The sequence below is a fragment of the Brugia malayi genome (genome assembly GCF_000002995.4).
Source record: "Brugia malayi strain FR3 genome assembly, contig: Bm_v4_Chr2_contig_001, whole genome shotgun sequence".
Classification (NCBI taxonomy): domain Eukaryota; kingdom Metazoa; phylum Nematoda; class Chromadorea; order Rhabditida; family Onchocercidae; genus Brugia; species Brugia malayi.
Window position 1 is genome coordinate 969,075 of NW_025062476.1, and position 12,032 is coordinate 981,106.

The 12,032-nt window shown below is 31.8% G+C and overlaps 1 protein-coding gene across 1 annotated transcript; it reads right to left on the bottom strand.

Annotated features, from left to right (window-relative positions):
- Nucleotides 1-8,891: 8,891 nt before the first annotated feature.
- Bm17454 (Uncharacterized protein) lies at nt 8,892-10,425 on the bottom strand (the record flags this gene model as incomplete). Its single annotated transcript, XM_043078018.1, has 2 exons — nt 8,892-9,392; nt 10,156-10,425. 2 exons carry the CDS (start codon nt 10,423-10,425, stop codon nt 8,892-8,894), a joined length of 771 nt encoding a protein of 256 aa, XP_042933952.1.
- Nucleotides 10,426-12,032: the final 1,607 nt, after the last annotated feature.

Below are 12,032 nucleotides of genomic sequence, written 5' to 3' on the forward strand. Positions count from 1 at the left end.
GAAGAGTGTAAACATTTCGAAATTATAACAATTATATTCTTATTTAATATATGAAAGAAAGAGAGAGAAAAAACGGAGGGAGAGAGGAGGAAAGGGGAGAAACAGAGAGATAGAGAGGGTAAGAGAAAAGAGAGAGAGAGACGAGGTTCTCTCTGCGAACTAACATTGTCTGCTTGAAACTCATTTAGCATTAGCCCGCGCATCCGGCATTCATACCATTTTATTATGGTCTTTGCTCTCTTTTCTAAACTGGTTACTCTTTCCCTGTAATGAAATTGAGAAATGATGCTAACCGGATAACCGGATTCATTCCGGTAAAATGAAGTTAATTAACGGAATGATTCATTGTAGGTAATATGGTAAATTGAACTGTTACTGAAATATTTGTAATTGAATTAACAAATATTTCCAATTTATTTAGTTATTTTACTCATTTAATAAATTCGGAAATACTCAATAATACAAAATTGCTTGGAAATTGAATAATAATAGCATTTAACTAAATAATTTTAGCATTAATTTTAGCTTTTAAAATATTTAAGTTTACCTGACTTTATGAATTTACCTGATATCCTATCACTTTATCAATATCATTTGAATTATTGATTATTAAAAAAAAAAAAAAATATGAAATATGCTAATTAAAATGACAAAAAATATATTTGAATTTTTGAATTTGCATGGATGAATCATTCATATAAATTTAATTAGCAATAAATAAAACAATAATTTCACGTTTACGATACGTTTAAAATACAATTTTAATTTTATTCCACGCGTTACGTCATTTAATGTATGCCAAAGTTTTAATGTATGCCAAAGATAAACATAATTACATTTTATTTTGTTTAAATATTTATCACATTTACCAGAATAATAGTAAATTTTATTCAAAAAATAAATAACAAAAAAAAATTATTTATTTATGTTTAATTATGGAAAAAAAACACGTATACTTTCACGTATACTACGTTTTTCTGGTAAATATATGAAAAGAATTTCAAAATTTCGACATAATCGATTAAATACTTTCTGTGAATTTTTTTTCTTTTTTTAATAAATACAAAATGATTTCTAAAAAGTTATTGCATCTTATATTATTTTTAAATAGAAAAAAATTAGAAAATAGAAAAAATTTTAAAAAAAAAAAGAATAAAAGAATCTCGAATTAGAAAAAATTTTGTTTAATAATAATAATATATGCTTGTCATTTTTCATAGTTTTTGGCTTCATTTTCATGACCCTTCTTGGCTTTTTTATTTCTTTCCTTTCTTTCTTTCTTTCTTAAACTAAGTGCAATTTTGAAATTTTCATTTAAAGTCTTTTTTTTTTTAAACCGATAATTTCGTAACAAAGATATATATTTCAGTTTATAAAGATCATTCTTGATTCTTTTTGATTTCTTTCTTCCTTTCGATTTGTTGGATTTCTTTGATTTGTCAAATGATCATCTATCGACTGATAGTTTTGCAGATACTTCTCGAATGATCATCTATCGATTGATAGTTTTGCAGATACTTCTCGAATGATCATCTATCGATTGATAGTTTTGCAGATACCGCTCGAATGATCATCTATCGATTGATAATTTTGCAGATACCTCTCGAATGATCATCTATCGATTGATAGTTTTGCAGATACCGCTCGAATGATCATCTATCGATTGATAGTTTTGCAGATACCTCTCGAATGATCATCTATCGATTGATAGTTTTGCAGATACTTCTCGAATGATCATCTATCGATTGATAGTTTTGCAGATACCGCTCGAATGATCATCTATCGATTGATAGTTTGCAGATACCTCTCGAATGATCATCTATCGATTGATAGTTTTGCAGATACTTCTCGAATGATCATCTATCGATTGATAGTTTTGCAGATACTTCTCGAATGATCATCTATCGATTGATAGTTTTGCAGATACCGCTCGAATGATCATCTATCGATTGATAGTTTTGCAGATACCTCTCGAATGATCATCTATCGATTGATAGTTTTGCAGATACCGCTCGAATGATCATCTATCGATTGATAGTTTTGCAGATACCGCTCGAATGATCATCTATCGATTGATAGTTTTGCAGATACTTCTCGAATGATCATCTATCGATTGATAGTTTTGCAGATACTTCTCGAATGATCATCTATCGATTGATAGTTTTGCAGATACTTCTCGAATGATCATCTATCGATTGATAGTTTTGCAGTTAAACTTAGAGTTTATAATGGAATAAAATGGTCTAACATCAATTTTTCTCTTACTTATGATAAAAACTTAATGCATTTAGAAGTATATTTCCGTCACGAACACGTACTACACGGGAAAACATAATTATCAGTACTTCTACAAGTACTACTTGCAAATAATGATAATATCAAATTAAAACTATTGTACTATTATAAGATTAGTATCATTGTTATTTTATATTACTAATTTTGATGAAATTTCCACATTTATTTTCATCAATTATCTCAATTTATCATCATCATTATTACATTTAGTTCCTCATTTGTTATCATTTTTTCTTTCTCTTTTGTTTTTTTGTTTTCTATTTTTTATTCGCACTAGCAATTTCCAGCTTAATATCATAACCTTTAACCTTTAACCTACTTCATGCATGTTTGTTTTTTTTTTCCTTTTCATTATAAATTTGTACATCTTTTTCTTTTTTTTCCTCTTTTTTAATTGTAGGAATGAATGAGAAAGAATGCAATGAGAAAAATAATTTCTTTTTTTTTTTTTTTCTAACAATTTTTCAAATAAAATACTGAAATTTTTTGATGAATAATTTAATTTGATGAATAAATTATGCAAAAAATTGTCAGTAAAATTCATTCGTCTCATAATCAGAGTAAAAAAAAAAAGAAAATAATAATTTGGGCACAAAAAAAATGAGAAAAAATAAAGAAAAAAAAAAAAAAAAAAAACATGGATAAACAAATTTTAACATATATTCTTTATCATGTTTAATATCTTTTCACATCAATTTTTTATCACAAATTTTTATTTTTCAAATTTTATTCAATCAAATTTTCTATTTTTGCTACAATTATTGAGAAATACATTTAACTATTTATGCATTATAAATTTATTTTTATATTTCAAAAGGTTTTCTTTTTTTTTCTCCCACTTTTAAAATTTCTAATTAATTTTAATTTTTCTATGTTTATATATATATCAGTAAAATTATGCTTTTAAGAAATTATTCTCAATATATGAAAGAAAAAAATTATTATTATATTGTAGTTTCCTTATTTTTATTTAGTAATAATTATCGGTAAATCTAGATAATGAATAATTATTGATAAGAATGTGATAAATTATAGAATTAATTTATTATTCATTTTCTAAATTCTAAATACATACAAAAAAGTTTACCTAAGATATTTTCTGTGAAAATTGTAGTAACTGATAAGAGAAATAAATGTCGATATAAATAATGATAGCGGTTGAAAGGTTATAGCAAAAGTGATAACGAATATTGATAATGATTAGTAAAAGATGAATTTATTTATTTATTGTTTATTTGTTTTTTTATTTATTATTTATTTGTAAATGCATTTTTACTTATTTATTATTTTAAAAATTACTCAAATATTTTGAGCAATGTATTAATTTAATCGTAATCAAAGCAGATTGCATAATAATAATGTTAGCTGTTTAAATTATTCCGTTTAATTTAAATTTAGAAATAATTTAATTCAGAAATAATTCTTTCTTTTCCTATGAGAAAAAAAAAATGATTTTATTTAAAGTTTGTAAAAAAATAAAAAAGTGCTATTTTTTTTTTTTTTTAATTTTTCGGAATAATAAAAAGACGAAGAAAAGAGAAAAAAAAAAAGCTTTTGAAGCATATATAAATGATAATAATTTCAAAAATAATATTTCGAAAAAAAAAGAATTTAAATTTAAAAAAAAAAAAATTCAAAAGTAAATGTATTTCTATAAATTGAAAAGTCCAATGAATAATTCTAGAAATTCTTTTTTTCCTTTTTTGAAATTTAAATTTTTAGAAATTAGGATCGTGAAAGACGAAATATTTAAATTATTATATCCAAAACTAACAAATTCCTCTTATCTAATTCCTAAATCTAATTTACATTTACAAAATTCATCTCACACTTGATGATTCAATTTCCGAATATTTTTACATTTATAATTCAGCTATGTCTCATACTAATCTATTTCCTCCTTTCACACACTAAAACTAATCTTGTTAAATATAAGATGTGATAAAACTAGTTAACACCTGCAAAATTGTTTAGGGAAATCATTACTTTGTTAACAATCTTGTTTTTTCATCCATAGAAATTCTTCCATCTAATTTCTATTCGTTAAATCAGTCTTATATATATACCAACCAATCCTTCTATAACCATCATTTGCTTTATGTTTTGGGTGGTATTGGGATGCGTCTAATACTTTATAATTTTGTATTATTTCACCATTTTTATATTATTGCATTTTATATAGTTTACGCGTTTGTTAATCGGTGTAGCATCCGTACGATATGTATAAAGCGCTATTATTTGCTTCATGTTAAATAAAGGTTTAATTACCCAAGTTTGAGGTTTCACGACAAAAATAATTTTTGGTGCCCGAGGTGAAGTAAGGTATGCCGACCAGTATAATTGTTCAAGCTACACCAGTAAAAGCGAATCTCGAGGGAATCCTCGATGAAATACGACAATTGGATCTAACTCCGTTAGACCAAAAAGCGACAGTAGAAGTATTGTGCCAGCAATACGAAGCAAGGGCAAGGATCATTAAAGAAAAGTTGATGCGCCTCGAAAAATACGTTGGCACTCTTGAGAAGATCAACGACAAATGGTTGGAACACATTCAACTAGCCCCAATGTCGCAAAAGAAAAAAGAAGAAGAAAAATACGAACAAATGGCAAACAACGATAGAGGTATTTTAAAATTAATTAACATAAGTACGGATACCATTATAACCTTATCTATGTACAAGGATGATACAGAGTTAGCCCTTAAACGTCTAGCACAAATTAAAGAACCTAGCTTAACTGAATGTCGTCCAGTAGTAAATTTACCACAATTGTCGTTACCAACGTTTAGTGGAGACCCTAAAACATGGAGAGAATTCTGGAGTAGTTTCGAAGCCTCCTTACACTCTCAAAACATACCAGATATCCAAAAATTAAATTACTTGGTTTCTTGCTTAAGAGGAAACGCCCTACAGCTAGTAAGAGGTTACGATAGGGCACCTGAAAACTATAGAATTATAAGAGAATTATTAGTGGAAAAATTTGGTCGTGTTTCCACTATAAGAAAATTACTTTACAATGAACTCATATCTACAAAACGAAACGACCGAGACTGGAAAACAATAATCGAAGAAATGGAGAGAGTTCTAAGGCAGTTAGAAGCAATTGGCGAAAACGTAGAGCAACCTACCATCGAAACGATAATAGAATCCGAATTGCCAAACTGGATATTAAACCAGGTTTATCAACAAAAAGAAGAAGATGGCCAGTGGTCCGTAACAAAACTTCGACAGCTTCTCAGGAAGACAATTAATAGAAACGACCAGGTAATGGAATGGCAATACTTGGATAACGTCAGTCGTAAAAATTTAATTAAACGTCATCCTAACGCAAGCATTCCAGAAAATTCAGCATTGATTGCAATAAAACAATCAAAGCAAATCAGAGGAACGGCTTCAGCCGAAAAGAACCAGCTAAATCAAGAGAATCCAAATTGGTCGACAAATAAGAAAAAGAGACCCTGTATCTTCTGCAATAACAATCACTGGGATAGCAAGTGTCACATATATTCTACAGTGGAGCAGCGAATTGATCGATTGAAGGAAATCAGTGTTTGCTCTAATTGTTTTAAGTCTGGACACAACGAACTCAACTGCATAAAAAGAGCAAGTTGTTTTTATTGCAAAAAATCCCACAATAGCGCCCTTTGTACCACTAAGACTCGTGATTCTGGGAAGATTGTTGCCAAAAATGCAAACATATCTGTTAATTCAACTAAGAAAGTTGAAAAGAAACGAGTACTGCTTTTATGAAGAGAAATTAATGTCTTTATTCATTATTCATTACCTGCCACATCATGATGTTCGTAATCCAGGTAAAACTACCACTAAGTTAAGGATTGTTTATGATGCTTCAGCGCACATAACCCTTTATGAATGAAAAGTTTAAATGAAGTATTATATCGTGGATCAATTAACCTCCCAGATCTTGTGGATCTTGTGGGAGTATTATTACGCTTTAGAATGATGAAAGGGGTAATCACAGCTGACATTGAAAAGGCATTCTTACAAATACAGTTACACCCTTCAGAGAGAAATGGTACTCGCTTCCTTTGGCTAAAGGAAGTAGAAGGAAGTGTATCCAACGAGAATATAAAATGTTACCGTTTTAGAAGAATCCCGTTTGGAGTAATATCATCCCCCTTTTTACTATCTGCTACCCTGAATTATCATTTGGAAAACCACGTTAGTGAATTAGCCGCAGAAATAAAGAAAAACCTTTATGTGGACAACATTATTGTGTCATCAAACGGAACGCAGGAGGCATTAGAAAAATATGTGGAAATGAAATCCATCTTCAATGAAGCCTCAGTGAATCTAAGGGAGTTCTTATCTAACGACGAAGAATTTTATGCAGAACTGCCGCAGCAAGATCAAGCAATAAGAAAAAATACGAAAATCCTCGGCATCTCATGAAATCCCTGTCAAGACGTCATTCAGATAAAATTAAATCCATGGAATGACCGAGAACTAACAAAAAGAACGATCTTACAGTTTGTTGCATCACAATATGATCCACTAGGATTTTTAGTTCCAATAATGGTAAGATTTAAAAATTTTTGCAAAATTTATGGAAAAAGAATAATTCGTGGGATCAGATATTAGATGAGCAAGACCATAAGCAATGGAAATTTCTTATTGCTGAATGGGCAACGGTCGTAAAAGACTTACCGCGATTTGTAACAACTTCTACAGATTTAATTGGAATACATGTATTTACTGATGCTTCAAGCGTAGCATATTCAGCAGCAGTGTATTTAGTGAGTCAGGATATGCAAGAAACAAAGTCATCGCTCATTTTTGCAAAATCTCGCATTGCTCCTATTAAAGGTATGACAATACCGCGTCTAGAGCTAATGGCCATACTAATCGGAACGCGAGCAGCGCAATTTGTCATGACACAGCTGGATATCGTCAATACAAGGATAATTTTATGGTCGGATTCTAAATGTGCTTTACATTGGATAAAAAACCATTCTAACCTATTACCAAGATTACTATTACCAAGAATATTATTTACATGCTTTACAACAAGAGCCATACATCTCGAATTAGCAGAAGACCAATCCGCAGAAACCTTTTTGCATGCTATCCGAAGATTTGTTGCGAGACGAGGGTGTCCTGAGCTAATTCTGAGTGACAATGCCACTCAATTCCAGGCTTTCAGATCTCTTATGACACAAGTCAAAGTCTCCAACTTCTTAGCAAAGGGAGGAATGACTTGGAAAAATATTATACCAAAGGCTCCGTGGCAAGGAGGAATCTACGAGAGATTAATTGGGTTAACGAAAAATGCGCTAAGAAGAGCCATTGGCAGAAAATTCCTAGCGGAAAGGGAATTGGTAACATTAATTGCAGAAGTTGAAGGTATACTTAATACCCGACCACTAACGCCAATTTTGACGATTGCGTCATTATACGTCCAATTGATTTTATCATGCCTAACGCTTCGCTCCATCTACCTATAAATGAAGTTTATAGGAGGCAGGAAGAAATCACCCCTTATAGACTAGATACCAGAGAAAAACTCGTGAGACACTGGGAAAGTACCCTTAAAACTCTCAATGTTTTTTGGGAAATCTGGAGAACCGAATATTTAACTAGCCTCAGAGAACGCACGCAAAGGGAAATTACCTCATCCAAAGGAGCACAAAAAAGAACTCCAAAAAAGGGAGAGATTGTACTCTTAAATGAATCGGGAATTCCAAGAGGAATGTGGAAATTATTACGGATCAAGGACATCAAAATCGATAAAGACGGTAAAGTTAGGAACGTTCAGGTGGAAACTCCCACTGGGAAACTTCTCGATCGTCCAATAAATGTCTTGTATCCTCTCGAAGTTAATGATGAAGAAATTCATCTTGAACCTAATAAGAAAGAAAATATGAAAATTCCGGATACCAGTGAAGGCAAAAAAAGAATGCCAATGGAAAACAGGAATACCGTTCAATATTCCAGAGAAATGGAACTGTGAAGAAATCACGGCACAGAACTCAAGTGTTCCTTCAAGTTCTTCTGTTAATTCTTCTCCACGTTGGCCGAGTTCATTCCAAATTTCGGATGTTTCTTGCTGTTCGAAAACAGGATTTATCATTTGTTGATTTTGTGCTAATATCTCTAATGCTGCATTGATTCTATCGATTTCAAATTTACTTATCAATCCGCTTCTAAATTCAATAATTTTTATATTAAGGGAATCGGACTTGCACGGGGCGATCAATAATTTTCCTTTGATTCTTTTAGCGATCACATCATCCCTTTGCAATATAGCGAAGGTAGGATTATCCAGCGATAACCATTCGATTAATAATAACAGATTATTTCGATTTTCACAAGTTCGCTGTTCTACTAGTTTTAATTGTTGCTGGAACTCTTGTTGCAAACTATCGAATAAGTATTGAAATTTTGTATTTTCGGGATCACTATCGTCTCCTCTTTGTGTTTCCATCATCATTAGCTTACCTCTAGGTGAAGCGAGAATTTGTATTCCTTCTGTTTCTATTGTTAGCGATCCTCGTTACAATGTCAATAACAGTGTCAGCATCTATTAAGTTGGGATTAGAAAATTTGCAGTTTTCGCTTCTAAATGTTTTATTATCTTTACTGAAGACGAATGGTAACATGATTTTCGTAAAATTGAGCATTAAAATTTCCCACCTTACGATATCGACACTTCTTCGTTATTTGTTGAATATCCCATAGAACGATACTATTGTTTGTGATACATTTTCCGTCTTGTGTAATACAATTTTCCGCAGTTTCGAAATCCGATACAGACCCATTTCCATCGTAAAGGAATATTTCTCCTTCTGTTAATACTAAATTTGTAGTGGATTGGCATCTAACACCCAGCCATCCGTAGTAATGTACTTGGTTGGTTGTTGTCCACTTATTATGGAAAATTTGGGTTAATTTACTTCCATTGATCTGTCTTTGATCGTGTAAATCTCTACAGGTTTCTGATGATGGTGCGGTGGTAGTTGTTTGGTCCGAAATTACTGATAATGAAAACCACAGAAATGCTTTAGTACACACAGTTCGGGTGATATTATTACACTTGATCGCAGGGAGTGTGATAGGACTGCGAGTGTAAACATTAACCTGAAGTAGACTGGAGTTCTGTGCCGTGATTTCTTCACAGTTCCATTTCTCTGGAATATTGAACGGTATTCCTGTTTTCCATTGGCATTCTTTTTTTGCCTTCACTGGTATCATTAAGGTATAAAGCATAGATGATACTCATACTCAGATTACAATTCTGTTATACTCAGATTGTAATTCAGTTATACTCATACTCAGATTATAATTCGGTTATACTCAGATTATAATTCGGTTTCACTCATACTCAGATTATAACTCAGTTATACTCAGATTATAATTCAGTTACACTCAGATTATAATTCAGCTATACACAGATTATAATTCAGTTATACTTAGACTATAAATCAGTTATACTCAGATTATAATTCAGTTATACCCAGATTATATTCAGTTACACTCAGATTATAATTCAGTTATACACAGATTATAATTCAGTTATACACAGATTATGATTCAGTTATACTCAGAATATAAATCAGTTTTACTCAGATTATAATTCAGTTATACTCAGATTATAATTCAGTTACACTCAGATTATAATTCAGTTATACTCAGATTATAATTCAGTTATACACAGATTATAATTCAGTTATACTCAGATTATAATTCAGTTATACTCATACTCAGATTATAATTCAATTACACTCAGATTATAATTCAGATTATAATTTTTTTAATTACTGATAAAAGTGATTAAGTTACTGATTAAATTACAGATTATAATTACTGATAAAAGTGAGACCATTAAGTTACTCTTACTGACCTCCTTTAATCGAGATTGTCGTTTTGTATTGCTCCTAGTTCGCATCGCAATAGGTTCCTGGAGCTCCTCAGTGTTCTGTTCGGTTTCCGGAATTTTCATATTTTCTTTCTTATTAGGTTCAAGATGAATTTCTTCATCATTAACTTCGAGAGGATACAAGACATTTATTGGACGATCGAGAAGTTTCCCAGTGGGAGTTTCCACCTGAACGTTCCTAACTTTACCGTCTTTATCGATTTTGATGTCCTTGATCCGTAATAATTTCCACATTCCTCTTGGAATTCCCGATTCATTTAAGAGTACAATCTCTCCCTTTTTTGGAGTTCTTTTTTGTGCTCCTTTGGATGAGGTAATTTCCCTTTGCGTGCGTTCTCTGAGGCTAGTTAAATATTCGGTTCTCCAGATTTCCCAAAAAACATTGAGAGTTTTAAGGGTACTTTCCCAGTGTCTCACGAGTTTTTCTCTGGTATCTAGTCTATAAGGGGTGATTTCTTCCTGCCTCCTATAAACTTCATTTATAGGTAGATGGAGCGAAGCGTTAGGCATGATAAAATCAATTGGACGTATAATGACGCAATCGTCAAAATTGGCGTTAGTGGTCGGGTATTAAGTATACCTTCAACTTCTGCAATTAATGTTACCAATTCCCTTTCCGCTAGGAATTTTCTGCCAATGGCTCTTCTTAGCGCATTTTTCGTTAACCCAATTAATCTCTCGTAGATTCCTCCTTGCCACGGAGCCTTTGGTATAATATTTTTCCAAGTCATTCCTCCCTTTGCTAAGAAGTTGGAGACTTTGACTTGTGTCATAAGAGATCTGAAAGCCTGGAATTGAGTGGCATTGTCACTCAGAATTAGCTCAGGACACCCTCGTCTCGCAACAAATCTTCGGATAGCATGCAAAAAGGTTTCTGCGGATTGGTCTTCTGCTAATTCGAGATGTATGGCTCTTGTTGTAAAGCATGTAAATAATATTCTTGGTAATAGTAATCTTGGTAATAGGTTAGAATGGTTTTTTATCCAATGTAAAGCACATTTAGAATCCGACCATAAAATTATCCTTGTATTGACGATATCCAGCTGTGTCATGACAAATTGCGCTGCTCGCGTTCCGATTAGTATGGCCATTAGCTCTAGACGCGGTATTGTCATACCTTTAATAGGAGCAATGCGAGATTTTGCAAAAATGAGCGATGACTTTGTTTCTTGCATATCCTGACTCACTAAATACACTGCTGCTGAATATGCTACGCTTGAAGCATCAGTAAATACATGTATTCCAATTAAATCTGTAGAAGTTGTTACAAATCGCGGTAAGTCTTTTACGACCGTTGCCCATTCAGCAATAAGAAATTTCCATTGCTTATGGTCTTGCTCATCTAATATCTGATCCCACGAATTATTCTTTTTCCATAAATTTTGCAAAAATTTTTAAATCTTACCATTATTGGAACTAAAAATCCTAGTGGATCATATTGTGATGCAACAAACTGTAAGATCGTTCTTTTTGTTAGTTCTCGGTCATTCCATGGATTTAATTTTATCTGAATGACGTCTTGACAGGGATTTCATGAGATGCCGAGGATTTTCGTATTTTTTCTTATTGCTTGATCTTGCTGCGGCAGTTCTGCATAAAATTCTTCGTCGTTAGATAAGAACTCCCTTAGATTCACTGAGGCTTCATTGAAGATGGATTTCATTTCCACATATTTTTCTAATGCCTCCTGCGTTCCGTTTGATGACACAATAATGTTGTCCACATAAAGGTTTTTCTTTATTTCTGCGGCTAATTCACTAGCGTGGTTTTCCAAATGATAATTCAGGGTAGCAGATAGTAAAAAGGGGGATGATATTACTCCAAACGGGATTCTTCTAAAA